The 27,327-nt window shown below is 33.5% G+C and overlaps 1 protein-coding gene across 2 annotated transcripts in view; it reads left to right on the top strand.

Moving 5' to 3' along the window:
- TMTC3 (transmembrane O-mannosyltransferase targeting cadherins 3) overlaps positions 1–27,327 on the top strand; it is a 52,096-nt gene that overhangs the window by 20,156 nt on the left and 4,613 nt on the right. For both annotated transcript variants that reach the window (XM_012469371.3, XM_012469370.3), the window contains exons 7-13: positions 3,957–4,209; positions 10,512–10,660; positions 12,554–12,674; positions 14,164–14,275; positions 21,766–21,869; positions 23,099–23,268; positions 25,220–25,446. In XM_012469371.3, the coding sequence (XP_012324794.2) occupies positions 3,957–4,209; positions 10,512–10,660; positions 12,554–12,674; positions 14,164–14,275; positions 21,766–21,869; positions 23,099–23,268; positions 25,220–25,446 (1,136 nt within the window). The remainder of the gene's footprint in view (positions 1–3,956; positions 4,210–10,511; positions 10,661–12,553; positions 12,675–14,163; positions 14,276–21,765; positions 21,870–23,098; positions 23,269–25,219; positions 25,447–27,327) is intronic.

The following is a 27,327-nucleotide window of genomic DNA, read 5'->3' as shown; positions in this document are numbered from 1 at the left end:
TGGAGAATATTTAGCTAATCTTCAAATATTTTTGCTATCTTGTCTTTTTCTTCTCTTTCTTGTATGTCACTTAAGTCTGTTTACGTTTCTTGAAGTTGTACTGATGTTGGTTTTTTCCCTCAATCATTTATCATTTTTAGTTTGGATAGTCTCTTTTGCTATATCAAGTTCAGTAATCTTTTTTTCCGCAATATCTAATCTACCCTTAATTTTGTCTTAAGTTTTTTTTGAGACGGAGTCTCACTCGCTGGAGTGCAGTGGCATGATCTCAGCTCACTGCAACCTCTGCTGCCCGGGTTCAAGCAGTTCTCCTGCCTCAGCCTTCTGAGTAGCTGGGATTATAGGCACCTGCCACCATGCCTGGCTAATTTTTGTATTTTTGGTAGAGACAGGGATTCACCATCGTGGCCAGGCTGGTCTTAAACTTCTGATCTCGTGATCCACTCACCGTGGCCTCCCAAAGTGCTGGGATTACAGGAATGGGCCACTGTGCCCATCCTTGTCTAATTATTTCTTACCTCAGAATCTGTTTTCATCTCCAGAAGGAAGTCTGATCTGAGTCTTTTATATCTTCTGTATCTCTACATGTTCTACTGCTTTAATGTCCTTGCCTGCTAATTCTATCATCTATGTCATTCCTTGGTCAGTTTTTATTGAATAAATTTTCTCTTCAGTGTAGATTGTATTTCTCTGCTTATTTGCATGCCCAGTAATTGTTGAACAGTTGCCGTTTGTGAATTTTACCTTAATGTATTCTATAAATTTTGAGTTTTATTCTGGGATGCATTTAAGTTACTTGGAAAATGTTTTATCCTTCATTCTTGCTTTTAAGCTTTGTTTTGTGGGACCATGACAGCATTTAGGATGAGACTAATTTCACTTCACTACTGATGCAAGACCTTTTTGACTATTCAATATGAACTGTGCATTATGAAAATTGCCACACTGTCTGCCAAGGAACTATTCCTGGCTCTGTATATTTGGGGATTTTTTAGCTCTAATACATTCAGGAGGTTTTTTTCTGATTGTATTAGTTTTTCAAAGGCTGCTGTAACAAATAATTACAAACTGGATAGCTTAAAACAATAGAAATTTGTTCCCTCACAGTTCAAGAGGCCAGAAATACAAAATCGGTATGTCAGCACAATTGGCTCCTAATGGAGACTGTGAGGAAGAATTTGTTCCATAACTGTCTCCTAGTTTCTGGTGGTTGCTAGTAGTCTTTGGCATTCCTTGGCTTGTAGCTCCATCACTCCAATCTTCTCTGTCTTCATATTGCCTTTATTCTAATATATCTCTTTCTTCTCTTTTTATAAGAACCCCAGTTGTTGAATTTAGGGCCCACCCTAACCTAGTATGACCTCATCTTAACTAATTGTATTGGCAGAAACTATTTTCAAATAAGACCACATTCTGAAGTTAGGGTAGACATGAATTTTGAAGAAACATGATTCAATCCACTACATCCACCATGGGTATTTCCTCAAATATATATGCTGATTTGAACTGATCAATATTGGGCCAGGTGTGGTGGCTCGCGCCTGTAATTCTAGCACTTTGGGAAACCAAGGTGAGTGGATCGCTTGAGGTCAAGAGTTCAAGACCAGCCTGACCAACGTGGTAAAACCTCATCTCTACTAAAAGTACAAAAATTTGCCAATGTGGTAGTGCATGTCTGATCCCAGCTACTTGGGAGGCTGAGGCACAAGAATCATTTGAACCTGGGAGGCAGAGGTTACAGTGAGCCAAGATGGTGCCACTGTACTCCAGCCTGGGCTACAAAGCAAGACTGTCTTAAAAAAAAAAAAAAAAAAAACTCATGTTGAAAACTGGAGAGAGACCCTCTGCAGATGTCTCAAGTTCTCTTTCTCAGCAGCTTTCTTCTGTCAGGATTCTGCCTCACTAATTCTAGCCCCCTGCACTCCTAGGGCTTCCAGCTTCGTTTTCTCAATTCAGTATATCCGCTGGGCTCAGCCTGGGTTCCCTCTTGCTGTTTTACCGACTAAAAACTCTATCCAGATACTAAACTCTTTCCAGATAGATCTCCCTTATTTGTTTTTCTTCTCTCAGGTATTCAAGTCCTTTTTTACCTTATGCTCAGTGTGTTAAAAAAAAAAAAATACCTCTTATATAGTTTTTTAGTTGTTTAAGGCTAGAAAGCAGAAGATACACTGAATTTTAAGTCTGCATATTGTATTTTTCTGCTTTAACATTTAGCCTTTTTTCATTTCACCTGACTTGGCTAAAATTTAAAATGAAATTTATACTATTTCCCTGTTCAATTTTAAGTTATTGGCATTACTTGCAAGAACTTTTATTTTTAACAAAAGGCTAACATGGTATTCACGTTATGTTACATGATAGTGCTTTGTTGGCACTGGTTAGAATAAATTTTATTCAGATAATTTTTTTTAAATCCAAAACTGTGATATTTCCACATAACTGTCCTCATTAGCATTTTTTTTGCTTTAAAGAATAATTAATTTTTAATGTCCTGAATTTTTACCTCTGAGTCTAGCCATGCTAAAATGAACTCATGCAGATATTACAGTATTAGAAACAGAGTAGACTGAATTGTTTATATATAGATTTTGTATTTCCTTCTTTACTTCTTAGTTTCATTTGTTTTGTTCTGTTATTATTCCTTTTAGGGAATTTGAACCAACTATTTTTTGTTTCCCTATCTACAGTCTAAAAATATGGTTCGTAGGTGTGAATGTATTTATATTTGAATAGGTATGAATATGATCCTTGAAGCATATAAATATATATTTTCCAAATAAAGCATTTCAGAATTGTGTATATATGTGTGTATGTGTGTATATGTATGTATAAATTTTCTTCTATTACATTACCCTCTGAAGTTGATTTTAATATGATTTATTTTGACAGTAACTCTTTTTTTAAATCAGCTATCCTAAATAAACTTAATTTTTAAAACTAAACTGAATAGTGAATAATAAGTATTTTTTTATTCAGTTCTGCTGGCTATTTTGAGAATTCAAGTTCAGACGCTCAAGATTTATAATTTTTTATATGAAAAATAATATGTAAGTTGTAAGATTCAATATGAAAATTTTGAAATGATACTATTTGTTCAAATAGTATTTATTTTTATCATCTATTTGATATGTTTTTAGAAAATCAAGTCAAGTAAGTGGTAGCAGTTGATTTTTCATTGACTTCCTCATTTTAAAATGAGAAAATTGGTTTTTAAAGTACTATATATTATAGCCAACAAAATTTAGAACACAGACTGAACTAATGAAATGTATATATGTCATGGCCTGGTAAAAGACAAACTATGATATAAGCTTACATTAGTATTTACTAAGAGAAAAAGTAGAACACAAAGTATTACATAGGCCTACATAGTTACTACTTTGTGCTAGAAATTTGGTTTTTAGCTTCCTAGGAGTCAAAGAAACGAGGGAAGAAAACTTCTAGGTGATATAGTTTTCTCTGTCTATGACAGGAGAAAAACATACTAATTTTTTTCTAGGAAGCTTAATTTTTAATTAGCATTTTGCTCTAAAAGAAATGTCTCATGTAGGAAAGCATTGGTGAGTGTTTTCAAAAGTGATTAATATAAAACATACAACAATAAATCTTCAAGATTTTGTTACTACTTTTAATCAGAAGGTTTAATTGAACACTTTTGAAGTACTGTAATATTATAGGTACATGACTAAATTATTCTAATAATAAACAAAAATGAATGACCTGCTTGCCTTTCAAACAATCCTTCATAAATATCACTTCTCTGAAGTAGACATTTCTTAAAGTTTTGATAGTTTGAACTCTAGCAAGAGTCTGAGGTACACATAACGTATGTCTGTGTCTTCTGTTTAATAAGATGATATATAAAATATCTTTATAGTTAAGTATTTTATTTATGTAAATAAATTTGTATTTTAAAAGTTTTATTTGTAATCATTGTTTTATTCTTTATACAGGTTTGATAACCCAGCTGCTGTAAGCCCAACTCCTACAAGGCAGCTAACTTTTAACTACCTCCTTCCTGTGAATGCTTGGCTTTTATTAAATCCTTCAGAGCTCTGCTGTGATTGGACCATGGGAACAATACCACTTATAGAATCATTACTAGATATTCGAAATTTGGCTACATTTACTTTCTTTTGTGTTCTTGGGGCTTTGGGAGTATTCAGTCTCAGATACTCTGGTGATTCCTCCAAGACTGTTTTAATGGTAAGAAACTTTTCTTAACTTTCCAAATGATGTTACATTCAGTTGAATAAGTAAGAAACTACCTTTAATTCAGCGAAAATATTTTTTTAGAAACATGCCTTTCTTTGTTCAATAGCATCCCAATTTGTAAACATATTTGAGTTTATCCCAAAATTCTGTTAATTTGCAGGCATAATTTGACATATGTTCAGCAAGTAAAAATGAAAGCTTATTGACTTTTCCTAAATTGGTATGAACTCTGAAATCATGGAGGAGCCCTTTTGGGTTTATTTTTTTCTGTATCTTACCTTTATCCAACTAGATTATACACTTTTTGAAGAAATTGATTATATTATATCTTATTTGTTTTCTTGGCAGAGAGAAGAACGTTATATAAGATACACAACTAGAAATACAGAGCTTTTCATTTCTTCTGAGCAAAGTTTTTATTATACCTTAGATAGCTTTTACTATGTTCGGAGAACTCTGATTATTTGAAAAGTTTTTTTTTGCGGGGGGTGTTGTTTTTCTGTACTTTGTTTTTTTTCTAATTTTCTTGCCTGCCTCACTTCATACTCATAAGAGTTTTGTTTTTTCTTCCTTTTAATTATTGAAGACAGGCCGGGTTTGTTGGCTTATGCCTGTAACCCCAGCACTTTGAGAGGCTGAGACGGGTGTATCATTTGAGGTCAGGAGTTCAAGACCAGCCTGGCCAACATGGTGAAACCCTCATCTCTACTAAAAATACAAAAACTAGCTGAACATGATGGCGGGTGCCTGTAATCCTAGCCCAGGAGGCTGAAGCACAAGAATCACTTCAACCAGGAGGTAGAATTTACAGTGAGCCAAGATTGCACCTCTGCACTCTAGCCAGGGTGACAGAGCAAGACTCTGTCTCAAAAAAAAAAGAAAGAAAAATTTATTGAAGACAATAATGCATTTTCTCAGGCGTTTATTATATGTCAGAAAGTATGTTTAATGCATTGTAAATGCATGATTTTTTGCTATAGCTACTAGATTCGTTTATTCAATAAAAACTTACCCTTCATACAGTACAGCATTTTTGGCAGTGAGGTTATGATAGTAAAGGAAATACGCAGTTCACATTTCTAGAGAGCTTACATTCCAGAGAAATTTAAATGTCTGAGATACAGAGTAGATTGAAAGATTGTATTTACTATCATCCTTGAACATGTTGGGTTTGAGTTACTGTTGAAACATCCCATTGGACATTTTAAACAGCACTTTATGTCTGGAGTTCAGAGAAGATACCTAAGCTACAGATAGAAATTGTATTCATTAGCGTAGAGGTGGTAATTGAAACCAGGATAAGGTGGACTGTAGAAGAGGTTAGAGAGCAACCTTTCTCAACTGAGGTTTTGTCAGTTCTTTCAAAGATGGTAACTAGCTGTTAACGTTCTAGATGCGCAGAAGTTCACACATACTCATAATGGAAGCCTTAGAATATTTGGTCTTAATTCTTCCCCAGAAAACAGTTGAATGGGCTAAATACAGTGAAAAGAAGAGATACTTGCAACTAGGTCTTGAGAAATTCCTGTATTTAGATGTCAAAGAGAAGGATCCTAAATAGGAGACATATCGAATGAACAGAAAGGTAGGAAAGTGTATTAAGAAAGACCAAATGGTTAACACTAACAGATGCTCTTGAAGGGGAAAGTGAGATCTAGAATCTGTTGGATTGGACCTACTTTTAGTCTGTAGTAACTTAAATGAAATTTGTTTCCGTGTAGTGAGTGATTTGATGAGCAAGTGAAGTCAGCTAGTATAGATAACCTTTAGAGATAATTTAATTTTGACTGTTCAAAGGATGGGATAAACTTGATTTATTTCCTCCCTAAGTAAGGGAAGACTATGCTGCTCAGGCAGTGGTTTCAAGCATAACAGACTGTGAATCTTATGTGGGGCATGGGGGAAGCATGGAGATCTGGCATTGGTAGACCTTCATAGGTAGGAGGGAGTGATGTCAGGGAAAGACTGTTGATTGGTGTCATATAGAAGCATTTTTATTGGAGTACTCAGCTACTCAGCTAGCCTTAGAGGAATGTGGCTATCTCTGATGGGTTGGCTGGCAGGAACATATTTATTAAGTTGAAATGTTGATTGGTTAAGTGGGCTTAAGTTGATTAGTTAAGTTGACTGCTTGTTACCATGACAACAAAATCTTTTCCTAACATTATGGAAACTTGTTTTGTACCTGAGTTACGTAAACAAATAGGGAAGGTAGCTTAAAAGATGTATCGTTAAGATTTTTAAGGCTGGAGAGACAAGAGCATGTTTAAATATAGATAAGAAGAATACAGTTGATTAGAAAGTGGTTAATAAATTGGAGAAAGGCTAATTGTTAGTGAAGTTTATGAGGAGTAGGGGATACAGAGCACAGGACTGTCCTCAGATAGAAGAGACACCCCTTATATTACAAGAAGAAAGGAAATGAATGTGGATGTTGGTAAGTTTAGTAGCAGTATATTGAAGAAATTCTTGTTTTATGGCTTTAGCTTTCTCTGTAAATTAGGAAATGTAGTTGCCTACTGAAAGTGCCATGGGTCAAAAGTTTGAGAAAAGTAATGATGACTCAAAACAGTCAAGAAGAGTGGAACTTCCCAGAGAAACCTAGAAATCCTAAACAATCTTAAGAATAAATTTGAACTTGGTGATTGCTTTTATGATGGTATTAATCTATTCAGCTTTGGGACTTTCTCTAGCAGCACATTGCTACTCTGGTAAATACAGACACAATAAATAAATAGTAGAATACATCCAAGCTTGAGTTTTGCTAAAAGAAAGGTTAAAAAAAGGAGAGGTAGGGGAATTAAGGTTTCATCAAATAAAATAATGGTGTATGTAATGTAAGCTGAATTTAAAATGTATATCAAAATGGAACAGCTGTGGCCTTAAGCTATAACTCAGCTTTAGGTATAGTCCTAATAAATGTGCTATTTTTTTTTTTAGACGGAGTTTTGCTCTTGTTACTCAGGCTGGAGTGCAATGGCGCTATCTTGGCTCACTGCAACCTCCGCCTCCTGGGTTCAGGCAATTCTCCTGCCTCAGCCTCCTGAGTAGCTGGGATTACAGGCGTGCGCCACCATGCCCAGCTAATTTTTTGTATTTTTAGTAGAGACGGGGTTTCACCATGTTGACCAGGATGGTCTTGATCTCTTGACCTCGTGATCCACCTGCCTCGGCCTCCCAAAGTGCTGGGATTACAGGCTTGAGCCACCGCGCCCGGCCGTGCTATTTTTTTATGGTGATATTTTCTGAAGATCTCTGGAAGGAATAAGTGGAACAAAGGAGTAGTACCTACTAAGGACCAGAATAACATGTTAAGCACTTATTGGATAAGATGTCATATATATGTCAACAGCATAATATAAGTAGTTATTAATCCCCGTTTTATTTGTAAAGAACTAACCGGGGTCAGTGGCTCATGCCTGTAATCCCAGTGCCTTGGGAGGCAGAGATAGGAAGATCACTGGAGGCCAGGAGTTTGGGACAAGCCTGGGTAAGACAGTGAGATCCCATCTCTAAAAAAATTTTTGAATTAGCCAGGTATGACAGTTGTACCTGTAGTCCTAGGTGCTTGGGAGGCTGAGGCAGAAGGATTGCTTGAGGCCAAGAGTTCAAGGATGCAGTGGACTCTGATCATGCCACTGCACTCTAGCCTGGATGACTGACACCTTGTCTCTTAAAAAAAAATAAAAAGTCTCAAGGTGGGTGACAGAGTGGTTTGCCTTATGCTATGTAGGAAATGAGAAGTAAAGGAGATTTATCTCAAACTCTTTGCTCTTTCTACTAATATCTTTCTGCTTAAGGACAGTTTATATTACTGGAAGAAGGAAATTACAAGATAGTGATGGTTAACTAGGTTGGCATACATTATAGAGAGCATATTAGGACTTCTGAATAAGTTAATCAGTCGAGACATTTCTTATCCCAGAACCTATAGATTTTTCCTGAGAGATTTTCTTTCTTTTTTTTTTTTTTTAATGCATCAGTCTACAGTACACTTTTGAGTGAATTTAACACTTAATTCCTTCAAATGAAATTGCTTTAGGGTGGCCGTGAATTAATAGGTATAATTTTTTTTTAATGAACTACATACATATTCAGGAACTTTACCTGTTTCACATTTTTTGCTGATTATTTTTGTCAAGCATCTCTGGGAAATGGAAAGCAAATTCTATGCGTTCTTAGTTGTTCTTACCTTTTTTGATTTAAAAACACTGAAATTTCTAACCTATAAATTGGTATGATGGTGAGCAGTTTGATGGTAGTGATTTTTCTCAGATTCAGTGTTGCCTTATTACAATTCATTAACATGTGAACATTTGTGGAGAGAGTATTCTTTTCAGTGTGTGTGTGTGTGTGTGTGTGTGTGTGTGTTTCACAAATTAAGTCAAATAGAGAAAAAGACATTTTTTCCCCCCTCAGCCCATTAGAAGAGTCTCAAACTTGTGAAGCTAAAGGTTTAACTTGTTTATTAAATTAAGTACTATAAAACAAATCAGGGTAACAAAATTTGGATGCAGATGTCCATAGAAACAGATGTTCTAATGACGACCAAACTTATTTCCTTTACAAGCTATTTTTGTGCTAGTATTTTGTGGGTTTATAATGTGGAAGCCACGTGTCATCTCATTTTTAAAATGGTAAGAAATATGAACATTTTTATGTAGTTTCATTTCAGTATTCAGTGTTATATCAATAATTTTAGAAGTTCTTACAGAATGAAAGACTATTGATTTAAATGGAGGCAGTTTTATTTTTATGCATACACTAAGCTTCTAGTTAAATACACATAACCTTTCAGGATGTTATATGAAGTAACGTTAAGGTACAGAGTGAGTAGTCTGCTGTCTTGTCTGAATAACACCTTATTTCATTCCTTCAGTTTCCAATATAATGTGGTTTCTTAAAGTAGTAAAGTTGTGAAAACTGACATGTTTGGCATTTTTTTTAATCAGCCTCTGTGGTTTTGTTTGTTGAAAAACCTATTAGCATATTTAATTGTCATCTTATTTTTACCACACACAAGTTAGATGTGTAAAATTTTTATTTATTTTTTTATTTGTATTCCTCCTAACTGAAATTTTATATCTTTTGACCAACTTCTCCCCAGACTTCTCCCCCCAACCCTGGTGACCACCATTTACTTTACTTTTATGAGTCAACTTTTATAAATTCTACTTTTAAGTGAGATCATGTGTTATTTGTCTTTCTGTGGCTGACTTCTCTTAACATGGTGTCCTCAAGGTTTATCCATGTCAGAAATGACAGGATTTCCTTCCATTTTAAGGCAAAATAGTATTCTAGGGCATATATATACCACGTTTTTTTTCATCCAGTAATCTATCGATGGATAACTTAGGTTGTTCCCATATCTTGGCTATTGTGAATTGAATAATGCTACAATGAACAGGGGAGTTCAGATCTCTCTTCAACATACTGATTTGATTTCCTTTGGATCTATACCTAGTAGTGAGAATGCTGGATCACTGGTAGTTATATTTTTAATTTTTTTATGAGCCTCCATACTGCTTGCCTAATGGCAATGCTAATTTACATCCCATCAACAGTGTGCAAGGATTTCCTTTAGGTTCTTGCCAACATTTGTTATCTTTTGTCTTTTCGATAATAGCCATTCTTACTGGTGTGAGGTGATAGCTCATTGTGGTTTTAATTTTCACTTCCTTAATGACAGTGATGAACTTTTCTTCATATACCTGTTGGCCATTGATATGTCTTTTTCTGAGGAATATCTGTTTAGTTCCTTTGCCCATTTTTTTTTTGAGTTGTTTGAGTTGTTTAGATATAATTTCAAAAAGTACTTCTACTTTTTTATTTAACTGGATTAACCTTTATTGTTTAATTTTGCTTAAAGATGTATTTTCATTTATTAACATTTTTATATTTTACTATGCGAGCATATTCTTTACAGAAACCAGTGAGATATAGCTTGTTATGCTTCTCAAATTTAAAATGCTGTAATGGTTCAGATTTTAATTTCAAGGAGTAATCACTCCTACGCACACCTAGAAATCTTGTTTTCAAAGAAAGTTCACAGATATCCTCTAATTATAACTTCTAGAATTCAATTTCCATTTCACCTTGCTTACATACATCCCGATGTTTGTTAATACCATCCCTAAATCGTCTTCTTTATGTTTAAGTTAATATTCCTCATAGTATTAAAAATAGTTTACCAGTATGCTATCCAAATTAAATGATAAAATATTTGGATTTGAGTATCAGATGCCCATACATTTCTTAATTTAATATAAATTATTAAATCTTCTTCTTTCTAGGCACTTTGTTTAATGGCATTACCATTTATTCCTGCATCGAACCTTTTTTTTCCAGTTGGATTTGTTGTTGCTGAGCGAGTATTGTATGTTCCCAGCATGGGGTTCTGTATTTTGGTAGTCCATGGATGGCAGAAAATATCAACAAAAAGGTAAATTTAAATGTCAGTTCATGTAATGCTTACTAACTATGGAATTAAGCATCACACATTTAAAAATTTGAATCTGTATCTAGTGCAGTTTTCTAAGTCATGCTTTTGTATCTTTTGGTTTTTCATCTCAGAAGTCTCCTCATTTGTCTTATAAGTCAAGTTAGGAAAGCTCCACAGCACCTACTTACTCTGTATTCTTTCCCATATTTATGTAATTTTATTTTACAGCCTGAGACAGAACAGACTTTGAGTCAGACCCAAATGAAAACAAGGATGTTATTGAGAATAAAGTCACAAATGACCATTGCCACTTCCATATTCAGTGAACTAAGATAATAGTCATCCTACTTAAGTGAGTCATATTGAGTTAATATACATAAAATGCATATAGTAAGCAGTCCGTAATTTATTGCTGTCATCACTGTCTTCATTATAATCTTGTATCCTAGTTGCCTCAAACTAACAGTTAAGGGACAGCATAGTCACACTGTATATATGCTTAGGAACTGTAATTGTTACAGGTATTATCTCATTGTATACTTATGCTGTGGCACTAAAATTAGCAAATCAAACATTGTTAAAGGTCAAGTAATTCTAATGTAATAATATTAAATTTGAATTTGCAACTTGAAAAAGAAATGGTCACTTCTCTCACTTTCTCATTTTCCAGTCACCCCTCACCCCACAGAATTCTGACTTCTCTCTACTTCAGTCTATTAAACATAAAACAAAGTGCCTCCTAGTGACTAAACTAAGTCAAAACTTTTAATTTAAAGTTTATTTCCCTAGTGTCTATAAAAAGTATTTCTCTTGATTTTCTTCCACATCTGTTCATTTCTGCTCTGATTCTTCTGGCTATACCAGCTCTTTGAATATTTACATTTTTCAAAGTCTTACAGCCACTTTTTTCACACTGCATATTTTCCACAGATAATCTCATCCATGTTTGCAATTTTTTACTGCCATCTACCAAACCTTTTCTCTTAGCTTCTACCCATATATCCAGTTATAATCACTACCCATTTTTGAATGCCTGCCATGTACCGAGGGCCATGATAGACACTTTAAATTTGTTTTCTCATTTAATCTTGACACTCCTTAAGTCTCCTTTGCAGATGCAAACACTGAAGCCATACAGGTTACCTAAGATCACACAGCTAGCATATAACAGTCTTATTTCAGATTTACATCTGACTGCTTCCAGTGACCATGTTCTTTCTCATCCGTACTTGTGTGTCCTGGTTAATTGGATCTATCAGTGAAAGAAATTAAACCATGTTGTACAAACAAAAACAGACTCAGAGACTATTAATGCTAAATGAGATGATAAAAATTATAGGTGAGGAATTGAGTCCTCAAATAATTAACCTAAAGTTGTATAAGTAATTTGCCTCTGTTTAATGAAGAGTTACTTTTTCTATGCCTTTTAATAGACAATTCTAGCTTTACAGTAGAGAAATAAACCAAGAATATCATGGTCTTGGTATAAATTGTCAGTAAAACATTTTCAAATGTGACCAGTGATAAGGTTGACCCCTTACTAAACACAATGAAGAATACTCAGTTGTAGAAAATGTCACAAGGGACTGTAATTTTAAAAAGTCACAATTAAAAATTGGTTTTGTCCATTTTTTATCATTTAATTTAAACAGCTTTTGAAATACAGGCCAATATTAGAGTAGATAATGCAATTGACGGGAAGGTCATATTCACAATATTTAATTTTTTTGATGTTGTTTCCTCTAAAGTTGGGTGATATTAGAATGAATTAGAATAAATTCACATATGATATTTTAGGAGCATTTAAGATACTTGTTACCTCTGTTCAAAAGGTAAAATGCTTTTGGTGATGAAGACAATTTTGTTTTGTTTTGCTTTTTTTTTCTTAAACAGTGTATTTAAAAAGCTATCCTGGATTTGTCTGTCTGTGGTGATACTCACTCATTCCTTAAAAACATTCCACAGAAATTGGGATTGGGAGTCTGAATATACATTGTTTATGTCAGCCTTGAAGGTAAAGTGTTGTTCAGAATGACAAAAAAAGTATGTAATCAGTGATTTCTTGGAACGATTTCTAAGCTGTTTTAACTTTCTTTTCAAATAGACACTTAACAGTCAATATTAAGTACTTCCCCAAAAGATTATGATACTTTGTTCTTTAATATATGCTATAACCAAATTCTCTGAAATAATACTTAGCTATACGCCCAAAGCATATATGATAATTCCCTAAATGCTATATAGCTATTAGAAGTTCAAATGACACAATGTTTAAATCAGAATACTATATTTCATTGCTTCTAAAGGTATACATTTTTTTCCTTTTTAAGATCTCTGAAACCAAATAAGTCCTACAGTGTAAAGCATCTTAATTTAGTGGCATTTTTTCTTTCTTAATAGACATGATATGGTGAGTTTTATAATTGATGCCATCAATTCAGTAAAATAAAATGCACAGCAAAAAAAAAAAAAAAAAAAAAAGGCACCCAACGATGTGGAAGATAACCAGTGGTTACAATACTATCAGAAAGATAAGAATTGGCAAAAAGGAAGGATACAGGATTTCCATAGAATGAACAACATAAATTAGAAAAATGTATTTTAAAAAACAAAGAAGTATTTTCTTTAATAGTATCAGCAAAGATATTTTTCAAGCTCTCCCTTACCAGTACCCCTCTTCACATCTCTGAATTTTTACTTCCTTTTGGCTATTTCTTAACTCTTCATTGCTTAGCTTTATTGAATTGCTGCCTCATTCCAGTAGTCTGGGCAACTTCTTGATTCCACATCTACTTAAGATCAGATGACTCTCTTCTTACACAGTTCAGTAGCTCTACTCTCTCTCCCAGCTCAGAAGTCTGCCAACAAGTAAGACCTCATTACCATGCTTTTTAATCCATACTCCTAGGATACCAGTGTAGCTCCATAATTTTCCAGAGTTTTGCTTATACCCACTCCCAGAACAGTGGTTGGAACCTATAGCCACAACCACTGCAGTTAGTTACTTGGCTAGGTATCATCTATCTGCAAGAACACCACAGTAATCTGTGAACTCTGAAAGCACATATTGACTCAGAGCTTTAATCTCAGGGCTTCTATTACCATAATGGATTACATAAATAAATTTAAATATGTCAAATCTAAAAATAAGTCATCAGTGCAACATTTAAACATATTCTCATGTTCCAATACTTTTGCTCCTAAAAATACAAATAGTAGAGCAGGAGTTTTGAAACACCGCTATGCTTTGATCAAATAAAATTTTCTGTAAAATGTTAATATATAACATGAATGAAATAAGACTGCTGTGGTTTTAGTATGTTGGTGTTGAGATACAGGGAGAGTAAATTTGGTGAAGCAGTCTTTATTTGACTCCTGCGTCATTCCCAGAGACATCTCCATAGAACATTCTTTTCTTAATAGTATACTAAAGAAATATCTGTATGAACTGGAGTCATATTTTTTTTAAGTGTAACTTATTTCTATCTGTGTTTATATTTAAGGTAAATAAAAATAATGCCAAACTATGGAATAATGTCGGTCATGCTCTGGAAAATGAAAAGAACTTTGAGAGAGCTTTGAAATACTTCGTACAGGCTACCCATGTTCAGCCAGGTAAGTATTATTAATTAAATTCATAAATTTTATTTATTTTTAAAAAAAAGTTTCAATTATCCTTGGAGGAAATAAGATAGAGTTTATTTTCTAGCTTTATTCTAAGTGACTTGAATACTAGAGTTTAGTGCTTGCTTATTTTGAATTGGATTACATATAATAGCCACTTAATATCAGACTTTGATACCAGGCTGGTGGCTCACACCTGTATTGCTAGCACCTTCGGAGGCTGACAGAGCAAGGTCACTTGAGCCCAGGAGTTCGTGACTATCTGGGCAACAAAGCAAGATTCTGTCTCTACAAAATAAAAATTAAAAAATTATCCAAGCAGGGTTGTGTGGGCATGTTATCTCAGCTACTTGGGAGGCTCATGTGGGAGGATTCCTTGAGCCCATGAGTTTGAGGCTGCACTGAGCTATGATCACATGATTATACCACCTTTATTGTTTAATTTTGCTTAAAGATGTATTTCCATTTATTAACATTTTTATATTTCACTATGCGAGCATATTCTTTACAGAAAACCAGCTTGTTGTTATATATGCACTGTTATATATAGCTTGTTGTTATATATGCACTGCATTCCAGCCTGGTGACAGAGTAAGACTCTGTCTCAAAACAAACAAACAAAAGCATTTATGGATTTTTTTTTTTTAACATAGAGTTGTTGGGTAGGATGGATATGGTTAAACAGTTTTGGTGGAGTGATGGGTACAAAAGCCTGATAGTAGTGAGTTTAAGAGAATGGGGAAAGAATAATTGGAGACAATTAGTATAGAAAATTCTTTTGAAGGGTATCGATAAGAAGTGGTGGCAGTGCTGGGTATGGGGTCAAGAAAGGATGGTAAGATAAGAGGGTTTTGGCTTTGTTTTTTAAACCAGTTGAGGCCAGACACAGTGACTCATGCCTGTACTCCCAGCATGTTGGGAGTCCAGGTGGGCTGATCACTTGATGTCAGGAGTTCAAGACCAGCCTGGGCAACATGGTGAAACCCCATCTTTACTAAAAAATACAAAAATTAGCCAGGCATCGTGGTGGGTACCTATAATCCCAGCTCCTCTGGTGGCTAAGGCACAAGAATCGCTGGAACCTGGGAGGCCGAGGCTGCAGTGAGCCAAGATTGCACCATTGCACTCCAGCCTGGGCAACAGGGTGACACTGTCTCTCAAAAAAAAATAAATAAATTTGGTATGGTTACATGTTTTTCTTCTCCTGCAACTTTTTAGTTATAATAGTGATGACATAGGCACAGAAAATTCTCTTAAATAGGATTAAAGTTTTGTCAGTTATATATTACTAATTAAGAATGGGTTTAAGGAACGAATAAATGATGAGACACCAAATCTAAGCTGGTTAAGAAAGGATATGAGAGAGAATGAGGGCTGGAGGAAAGGTGACAAGATAAGTGAATCTGAGGAATTGTTGGTATCAGAGTAGGATGTAGCTAGAACACAGTATTTTTCAGTAGGAGTGCTATTTGCATTTTGAGTGCAGAATTGTATTACAGGATATGTGCCAGACATAACCCCCATCCACCAAATGCTATCATTATTTTCCATTCAGAATGACAACCAAAAAGAAACCCCCACACATTACCAAATATCCTTGAAGGGGTGTGGAGTGTCAGGCACTGTTACTTTTTTCTAGTAAGTACAGTTATGACCATTGCACTAATTAGCTAAGGTAGAAAGAAGGTGTAAGTCATTTGGAAAAAAGGACATCAAGACCACGGTATTCATAGACTAATATCTATATGGATTATGATATCACTAAATCATTAAGAATTTTGACAAATGTAATGTTAGAGAAAGCAACAGGGAGCCAGGATCTGTGATCCAGGAATTGGTGACTACAACACCGATAGGAATAGTGGATAATAGAGTTAAATTACAATTAGTGAGGAGTGATTGTAGAAAAGAGAGAGAATTGTCCAAAAGTGGCAACATGGATCACTGAAGAAGATGTCCATTCTTCTCCCAGGCACAGCATCACAAAGGATAGGAAAGAACACAAAGCTAAAGGTAACCATGTCTCCAAAACAAAGCTAAGTTTCAATTATAGAAAGGTGAATAAAAAGTTTTGGAAATATAACTGATGGTCTAGCCTTTCAGTTTTATCTCCCTTAGCCCTTCATGTAGTTTAGTTTTTCTTGGAATATGGAATTAATATTCTATACTTCCTTACTTCTTTACCTTTGTTTATATTCTTCCTTGAGACTAGAATTTCTCCCTTCTCCCTTTTCTCCCATTTTCCAGTGACTTGACTTATAAAAACTCTTCCTATCTTTCTAGCTATAAGCAAATAGTTTTCATTTATAAAACCCGTTAACTTCCTCTGTATCTTTCCTGTATTTGTATTTTTCTATTTAGTGCTGTATTTTATTTATTTAAATACAAATTTGTTTAAAATATTTCTTTAAACTGTTGGGCTTCCCAGTGGTAGCATGAACATCTGAATCATTTTTGTACCCCTGCATCATCAAGTAGGGTCCTATATGCAGTCAGCAGTCACTAAATATTTTAATTCATTACTTTTTGAAGTCTTGAGATGTATAGTGCATGGATTAATTAGATTTTAGAAGTTTTTAGAGACACAGTCATCTTTGATTGTCAGGCACATAAGGGCTTTGAGACTGAGATGCTACTTAGGCCCCTTCAGACTCTTCTTTTTTGTTTCTAAAATGGGATAGTAGTTTCTGTCTCACAGCATTGTTGTAAATACTAAATTAAGTGTGTAGGTGTGTGTCTGTACACATTCAGTTTTGTCTAGTGAATAGTGTGCCTATCACACGATATTGCAGGTATGGACACTCAGTTTTTAAATAATTCTCCCCCTCATTGTCAGTTGTCACTAATTGCTGTTTTCGAGATATTTGCTGAATCTTTCTCCTTCAGTTTGACTTCACTATCACACTTTGATAATTGCTGTTTCTATTAATAATAAACCATGGAGCAAAAAAACAAGTAAACCAGTTTATTATGATTTTTTATGAAGTATTTAAACTTAGAAACATTGAATGTGGCATCTAGAGGTTTCTTGGCTTATTCCATGTTTTTTTAAGCTGTATTCTTCCTAGATGGGTTTGACAGATGAGATGACATGTTATTTTACTGTATTTTTAGAGTTAGAGGGGGCAAGACAGTGACCAGGATAAGGCTAAAAAGGGACAGCTGGTGTGATGGTTAGTTAATGGACTCTGGCATCAGACCTTTTCTCAAATTCAATCACTCTAAGTTTTCTATCTGTAAGTTTGGAGTAATATCTCCGTTCTTTTTTATGTTAAATACTGGTTACATAAGACTTAGGCCAGTTTCTCGGCAGTAATGTATATTCAATAAATATGAGCTGGTAAATATTAATGGCATTATTTTCACTGGAACTAGGAAGGGAGGTGGCAGAGAAGAGGTATACAGTTCAGGGAAGAAGGCTGAAAGAGAATGAATAGCAAATGGCTCTGTAGGTATATTTGTTCATCAAGCATTTACTTGAGAATTTACCATGAGTCAGACACTGTTTTAAGTGCTGGGGAATCCAGCAGTAAATAAAACAAATTTTCTGCTTTTATGGAGTTTCCATTCTAAATAAAGGCATAAACAATAAGTAAACAAATATACACATGTAAATATACACACACAAAAAAAAATATATATATGCACATACATATGCATGCACATGTATATTTACTTATATGAAAGTGATAAAAGCTATAAAAAGGGCATAGACATTAGAAATTGGTCAGAGAAAGGCTGTATGAGAGATTAGTATTAAGAGATGAGAATAACTGAGAAAGCAACCTTTGCACATATACTCTGGTGTAGTTAATTTTGAGTATCACTGGCTATGCAGAAAATAGTAAAGAAAAACAGGAAGATCATTTAGAAGGATTTTGCAGTAATGCAAAGAAATGATTGGGTTGTAACTTTTTTAATAGCAATCTTGAAGTACATTTGACATACAATAGACTATACATATTTAAACTAAATAATTTGATAATTTTGGACATATGTATATACCTGTGAGACTATAACCACAATTAAGATACTGAAAATATCCATCAACCCCTCAAATTCCTTGTACCCTTTCTAATGCCTCCATCTTACATCTTTTTACCCCAGCCTTCTCTAGGGAAAAACTTTCTGTCTGCAGATAATGTGCTTTTTCTAAAATTGTATATGAATGGAATTGTACTCTGTGGATTCTCTTTTTATCCTGGCTTTTTCATGCTACACATTTTTTTGATACTCATTCATGTTGTTGTATGAATCAAAAACCCATGCCTTTCTATGGCTGAGTAGTATTCCTTCACATGGATATACCACAGTTTGTTTATCCGTTTAGCTGCTGGTGGATGTTTGGATTGTTTGCACTTTGGGGCTGTTACAAATAATGGCTGTTATGAACATTCATTTACCAATCTGTATGTTTTCATTTCTCTTAGGTAAAAACCTGAGAGAGGAGTGGCATGGTCATATGATTTGTGTATGTTTAACTTTTTAAAAGTCTGCTAAATTGTTTTCCAAAGAATGTGTTTCCCACCAGCAGTATAGGAGAGCTCTCTTGCCTTTCTTAATTCTTCATTTGCACAAATGGATGAATTTTTAGCACAAATGGATGTTGGATTCTGTCAAAAGCTTTTTTGCACCATTTGAGATGATGATAAATAAGGTTGTGTTGTTTCTGTCTGTTAATATAGTAGATTACATTGATGATAGTGTTGAACAATCTTGCCTTCGGTAAAATACCATTTGATCATGACTTATCCTTATTATATATTTTTTGATTTGTTAAAATACTATTAATTTTTACATCTATATTTATGAAGGATAGTTCCTAGGAGATTCCAGATATTTATAAATTTATCTTTTTAAATAAATTGATAATTTTGTGGACAGGAAATAATGAAAAGCAACATAGATGCCTAAGCTATCAATGTGAGAATACTTCACTGTTGGGCAGCTAGTACTGGTTACATGAGACTCAACAATACATCTTAAGATTAAAAAAAAAAAAGGCTTACTATACAGAAGAACAGATATTTTTGCAACAGGAGAATGTGTTGCAGGTTAGGCAGGACAGATAATAGAGTGAACAAAGTTCTTAAGTGGGAAAAGGGAATGTGATCTAGTATGTAAGTAGATTGGTTGGCCCTAGATAAGAAGGAAGGTGTATGAGGGAAAGCAGACTATGTATATGCCTTTGCACACAGATGTGTGTTACTATTAAAAACACTTGGAAACATTGATGAAGATAAGTTGATAACATCTAGCAGTGAGATGATAAGTTCCCTTCTACTCTTTTTTTTTTCCTTAGTGAAAATATGTTATTAGAGATGTGAGGAGAGATAAGAAGTGAAATATACTCAACTAGGATTCTGGAAAATTTAATTGATTATAGAAACCTAGTATTGGCAAACAGGATACATTTGAGATTTATGAGTTCCTCATTTACAATTGAATTAAAATCCAGATTGTTGACTAATGCTGCTGTTGTTTTGGATAGGTACTCATAAAATTATGTCTTTTCATTAGCTGTATCAAGTGGCCTTTCTGATGCTAAAGTATATCTGTATATTACATCTCTATTCTTTGAAACAAAGGACTGCTGTACTCTAGCATCTGAAGTCTACACTAATGACAATATCTCCTTGCCATAATTCTAAGAACATGATTTCAGTGGATGTTAATTTGCCTCATTTTTTATCTTTTCTAACATTGGTTGGGGCTAATTTCAGTAACATTTTAAATATTCAGCTGACATAATTACACTTTTATTTTTCCAAATGTTCAGTTTCTTCTTAAAAGCTTAGTGTATAATTACTTTTTTCAGGTTCTATGTACCTTAGCTTTTCTTGAACAGCATTCTGAGCTCATAAACATGTTGTATGGATTTATCTGGTGTAAAAGAAAAGTTATATAAAAGCAAAGACTTCATATTTTTTAATTGACAATAGTAGTACATATTCATGGGATATATAGTGATGTTTTGAGGCATGTAATGTAAATAATTACCCTAATCACTATACTGTATATATTATATTTAATTGGTAATACAATGATTTGCAGCCCGGATTCTACATCAGAATTGCCTTTGACACTTTTTATAAACATATTTTTTGCAGATTTTATTTCTGAATATTATATTTTGATGGAGCTAGGTGGGGCTAAAGTATCTGAATTTTTTAAAACTACACAAGCATTCTGATTTGTAGCCCGGCTTAAGAATGGCTAGCTGAAACATTTTTTTTTGCTTGACCCCTCCAGGCTACATGAGACTCAACAATACATCTTAAAAGAAAAAAAATCAACTTCCTTACTCCTAAACTTACCTCTAATCACACCTGGTCTGCATCTGCCAGTTTCTGTGCAGTGCACACAATTGCCAGACTAAAACATAATATAGTAAGATCTTAGGACTGTTACTCGGAGAATGCCCAAAATATATATGCTTGGTCTGTATGAGTCCTAGGAGTTGCAGGCAGAGAATTATTCCACAATTGCAAAATAATTGGTGTCACAAGCAAGTAGTAATCAAAATGAACCTTTTCATGTCTGTTAGAAATTCATGTTGAGTAAAAATTGACTGATTTAAGATCTTCTACTTTCCTTCTATCATTCAAACCATTGAAATATTTACTGGGAAGTGTATCTGTTTAAAAAACTACTGTACAATGAATCCTTACATTTTTCCTATTTCAACTGCATTTTTTTTTTCCTATCCCTGAAGACATTTGCTGGGATTTTTATTTTCCACATCAGAAAATGAGACATAAGTTCCTGACATTCTAAAATTAACACAACCTTTAAAAAAAATCTAAAATAAATTTTAAGGAGTTTATTATCATTTAAGAGAGGTGGGCCACTGCATCTTAAGTAATACTATTATCATTATGTTCCATTATACTCTCATTCTAGCCACAATCACAAAAATTTTTAAAAATTGAATGGCAAAGTTTTTTTCATTCTTTTTGCCCCTGTTCCACCATGATGCGTATTTGTTATAACACTTGAAATAATTCTAAATATCCTGATGATTCTTTTCACTTACAGAGTTGAGCTATACCTCTTGAGTGAATTTCTAAGCTATGAGATTAAGTAAATGAAAGCAAGCTTTAGTATAGTAAAATACAATGAAGGAAGGTGATAAAAATTTGTTCATTACCTTTATCTCTCTTATGTCTCAACCCTTCAAAAATCCCTTCAAATAGTTTTTTCATAGTATGTATGTATTTTCTGTCTTTATGGTTCATTAAGTAATTTTGTGAACACTGTTGGTCATAAATTATAACAAGTTATATTTCAGGAACTTAAAGGAAGAAGCAGGACCTGTTGCCTGGTTTTGCATTTTTGCCTAGTATATTTGTTTCTGGAAACATGTCTTCTCATTAGTTATATTGAATACTTGTTTATATATCAAATATATTGAATCATTTCATTTGTATTTAATACATCATTTGTATACTTGCCAACAAATGATTGTTTTAAAATTTTAGATGACATTGGTGCCCATATGAATGTAGGAAGAACTTATAAAAATTTAAATAGAACCAAAGAAGCTGAAGAATCTTACATGATGGCTAAATCACTGATGCCTCAAGTAAGTTGCCATAATTTATTATGTCATATCTACTAGATGTCCATATTGAATAAATTATCTAGAAGAAAAATTCTTCACTTAGTTGATATAAAAGTAAAGTGTCTAATGAATCATCTATTCCTATAAGTTTTTTAAAGAATTACATTTTTCTAGCTCACTTAATTTTTAAAAATTGTTTTTATAGTCCATTGTAAAAACTGAATTCATAAAGTGTGAATTTTAGATATTCTTGATTATGAGTTATTAGCAAGTTATGTGACTTTACATAAATATGATTTTATTTGTGTATATTAATCATAAAATTCAATATTATTCCTATCAAATGAATAAAAGTGGTAAAATTAGTAGATACATCTCTTGCTATATTGTGTCCATCAGTTATTATAATGACATAAGATTCATTAAATATAACATTACAGTATCAAAGTTGGAAGATCTGACCCTATGTCAGTTTTCATGTTGTCAGCAAAATATTTCTCAGTTTTGACAATAGAGTAGTTAATTTTATTCCAGAATACTAAGGACTTACTTTTCTGGTGAAGTTTGGAAATTAAACACTCTAGTTGATTATTAAGGTTAAATAAAGGCTATTATAATATATAATATATATGGATCCAAACTTCCAGTGAACACAATAAATTAGGTATGATAAAAACCAATAATAAAAACAGTTAAACTAATAGGTAAAGATTAAAGTAATCCTTAAAATATTATACAGTTCCACTTTGTTTTTAAAAAATTTAACTTCCCAATCACTGTTAATGTTACTATAAATATTATTACAATTGAGAAAAGTACAGCCGAGCTTAAGCTATTTTTTTTGAGGACATAAGACTATGCTACTAATTTTACTGCTTTATTAAAAATAAACCATAAAAATGTAAAAGAAAGCACATAAAAATCTAAAGATACTATTTTATTTACAGTATCCTCAATAATGTAATAAAATAACACTTTATGGCATTGAAGAATATATTTTTTTATTTATGCCAGCTCAGTGGATTATTGTAAGCTTTTTATTTGCATCTTTTTGTGAAGTCAAACAAATCAGAACTTTAAGAAGTCAAGGTCTCTTAAGTTTGATCACAACAGGAATAGAACCCAGATCTTAGTACAGTGTATTTTTTATACTGTGTTCTGTGTTATTTTAAATTAGCCAATAGGAATATGTACTTTTGATTTTTGATACTGAAATATCAAATCATGAAAATGCCTTTTCTTTTAAACAGATTATTCCTGGTAAAAAATATGCAGCCAGAATTGCCCCTAACCACCTAAATGTTTATATCAATCTGGCTAATCTGATCCGAGCGAATGAGTCCCGACTGGAAGAAGCAGATCAGCTGTACCGTCAAGCAATAAGCATGAGGCCGGACTTCAAGCAGGCTTACATTAGCAGGTATCCCAGTTCACCTTAGATCTATCATTATAGAATATTGAAACTGCATCTGCATGTACATTTTGAATGAATTGGCTTTTTTTTTTTGAAAAAAAAATTATATTTTTAATAATCTTAGCAATCAAGTGCATAGAAAGGCATAGCTTTTTAGACTGACAAATTTTATTGCTTTGAAATTAACAAAGGGAATCCCTATAATAGCCACCTTAGGTTTTATATTAAGAAAACGGTAGAAGTAGCTCTATCTCAGTTTCATTTTCTTCCCATCACCAAAACTGTTCTTTTCCTAATTAAATTAACACCTGAAACTTATATTTTATAATAGTTACTTCTAATATCAAACTCTCAGGAACTTATGTTTTTAGAGTTGGTTGGTTATTGATGCCTTTGACAAGAAGAAAACATTTTGGTTCTCAGCAAAAAAAAAGTTGTCTGGCATCACATGTTAAAACTTCATTTATTTTCTTATGTATGTGTTATCATTTATATTATTTTTGAGGAAAAATGTGTTTTTAAACTTTATTTTGTAGCCTGGTGCAGAAACCTAATAATAACTTGTAACATTGTTTCTGTGGGGAAAGCATATTCTGAATTTAAGTTTTTGAGATAATCTGTTTTTCAGTAGGGATTGCTTTTGGTCTGCCGTGTCCAGTACTTCTTGAAACCCATTGAGTTTAGCAGGCTTGTATCTGTAAATAAGACCTGTCATGTATTAATCCATAAAGAATGATTTAACGATCTGCATTAAAAAATAATAATATTTTGAACAAACATTTATTCTAGAAGTTGTTTTAATGAGAATATTAATTGTTGTTCCTTTGATTTTATTCCTGTGCTAATACTGTAGGAAAGAATAGTATTATAATAAGAACAACTCTTATATCACTACTTAAATATGATATGTACATATGTAAAAATAATTCTTTAAGCAAAATTACTTTTTAAAATTTTCTAACAGAAAATACAACCACACTAGAAAGATTTATACAATGGTTTCTTAACTGGTCCTCAATTCTAAGTGTGTTCCTCAAAGCTATCTACAGTTCAGACTAGTCCCTGGCACTCTACACAGTCAGCTTTTTTTTTTTTTTTTAGTCCTTTTTCTGTTTGTTTGTTTGTGACAGAATCTCGCTTTGTCACCCAGACCGGAGTGCAGTCGTGTGATCTTGGCTCACTGCAACCTCTGCCTCATGGGTTCAAGTGATTCTTGTGCCTCAGTCTCCCTGGTAGCTGGGACTACAGGCACATGCCATCATGCCTGGCTAATTTCTGTATTTTTAGTAGAGACAGGGTTTCACCATGTTGGTCAGGCTGGTCTCAAACTCCTGACCTCAAGTGATTTGCCCACCTCACCCTCCCAACATGTTGGGATTACAGGTATGAGCCATAATGCCTGACTTTTTTTTTTTTTAAGAATGGTCATATTATATGAAGACATTGATGAGGACTAAGTTAATATAAGAAGGGATTACAGATTTTAAATACTTTGATTTTTTGCACAGTGAGACTTTTATTATAGATTCAAATATTGGAATTTCTCTTGCCACTACTGTATGTCGTTTTTTTCTTCTAGTGCTGTTATTTTGTCACCTAACAAATTAATTTCTCACTCTGGCTAGTTGTACTTTTTCTGATGCAGTCTAGTCTGTCTCTTTTTAAAATAAATTCAAAGAATATATTTTCTCTGTCCTCCTGATATGTTGCCCTCTAAAGTCAGGCATGACTTTTTTCTTCTTAAATATTATTTGAAAATAAATAAAGACAAATATACTAAACTAAGGAGTTCAGATTTGAGGACAGTTTCAAAGAGTTGTTTTTGAAAGAGAGTATTTAAGAGCTTGAGTTAAAAGAAAAAAACTATATGTGGAAAGGTTTAAAACTTGGCAAAAACTCTGTCTACAAACTGAGATGGTAATGTTGTAAGTAAAGCTTGTGTTTGATTTTTCCACAGAGGGGAATTGCTTTTAAAAATGAATAAACCTCTTAAAGCAAAGGAAGCATACCTTAAAGCACTAGAGCTGGACAGAAATAACGCAGATCTTTGGTACAACTTGGCAATTGTATATATTGAACTTAAAGAACCAAATGAAGCCCTAAAAAACTTTAATCGTGCTCTAGAACTAAATCCAAAGCATAAACTAGCATTATTCAACTCTGCTATATTAATGCAAGAATCAGGTATGTTTTCTCAAAATATTTCTACATTTAAACAAATTGTAGTTTATAATATAATAAAACCTTAATTTAACTTTATTACCCATAGCAAACACTTTATGTATTGACAGTTTATAGCAATACTGTACTTAAATGATTTATAGGAAGAATATTTGAAATAAACTATTTTCTAGTAACATGCATTCTAACATGATAATACTGATTTTTTAATTCTTCTGGCATGTGTTAAGACTAATTTTTCAGGCAATCTATTAAGCAATGTTAATTGTTTTGTCATTTTATACATGTAAACATAACTTATAAACTCACCAAATAATATGAACTTGTGAATTTTTTTCCATAATTAGCTGTGAGGAGCCAAGAGCATATGTTTTCCAAAAAATAGCCTTTTATTTTCTTTTGATTCATAAGAGCTAATAGTTTTGGCACCATTTTATATCCAATTTTACTGTGTTTTTTGAGATATTATTGTAATTTTCTATATTTTCTATAATTTAGCAAAACTAAATTATTAACCACAGTAAATCTGGATCTTTCACCCATATTTTATATAGAAATTTTAGTTCTGCCTCACAAGACAGTGTATATGATTTATAATCTTTTTAATTTTTAAATAGAAAAATCTATTATAATGGTTAGTTATTTCTTAAATACAGTCTTAAAACTTTTGTAAAATATGAAAGAATCATAAAGTCATAGTATTTTAGAGCTAAAGAGGACCTCTGAGTTTGCATTTGCCAGTCTTCTATTTAGCAGAGTGAAAACCAAATACATTTTATGACTGCCCCAAAGTCCCATAGCTAAGTACTAATCCAAGATAACAACTGAAGCCTCGTGATTTATTTTCATATTTTCATTATCCATCATGCTGCCAAATAAAAGAATAGAGAGAAATCTTTATGCCTGATATTCAAAAGAGTATAAATTTGGAGAAAAGCTAATACTTTTGTAAAGTTATCTACCTTGACAACTATGAAAGATGCTCATTATTAGACACAACATTGCACCATAAGGTTTGTAATTGTAGTACTTGAACATTTTTTTTATTTATTTGCAATAGAAATTACTTCAATGGAGATTTGCTTCCTGCCCAGCAGTGGCTTATGCCTGTAATCCCAACACTTTGTGAGGCCAAGGTGGGAGGATCACTGAAGGCCAAGAGTTTGAGAACAGCCTGGGCAACATAGTGAAACCCTGTCTCCACAGAAAATTTTAAGATCAGCAGGGAATGGTGGCACATGCCTATAGTCCCAGCTACTCGGGAAGTCACAGTGGGAGAATTGCTCGAGCCCAGGAGTTTGAGGTTATAGTGAGCTATGGTCACAGCACTGCCCCCCAGCCTGAGTGGCAGAGTGAGACCCTGTCTCAAAAAAAAGAAGACGTATGTTTCCTAAATCCTAATTTTATAGCCTTATATTTAATCGTATGTTTTTGTCCTCAGAACATTCCTAACATTTTGAAGTAACATTTTTTAAAATGTGATATAGTAATTCTGGCCAGTCATGGTGGCTCACACTTGTAATCCCAGCATTTTGGGAGGCCAAAGTGGGCAGATTGCCTGAGGTCAGGAATTCAAGACCAATCTGGCCAACATGGTAAAACCCCATCTCTACTAAAAATAAAAATTAAAAAAAAATTAGCTGGATGTGGTGGCGTGCACCTGTAATCCCAGCTATTCAGGAGGCTAAGGCAGGGGAATTACTTGAACCAGGGAGGTGGAGATTGCAGTGAGCCAAGGTCGCACCACTGCACTCCAGCCTGGGTGACAAGACCCTGTCTCAAAAAAAAAAAAAAAAAAAAAAAAAAACAAGAATGTGATATAGTTATTCTGAAACATTTTTCTACCCAGTAATAGTTACCATTAATTTTCCAATATATGTCATA

This window comes from Aotus nancymaae, unplaced genomic scaffold (genome assembly GCF_030222135.1).
Source record: "Aotus nancymaae isolate 86718 unplaced genomic scaffold, 86718_ANA_hifiasm-v0.15.2.pri h1tg000016l, whole genome shotgun sequence".
Classification (NCBI taxonomy): Eukaryota; Metazoa; Chordata; class Mammalia; order Primates; family Aotidae; genus Aotus; species Aotus nancymaae.
This window is presented reverse-complemented; position numbering and strand designations above follow the sequence as displayed.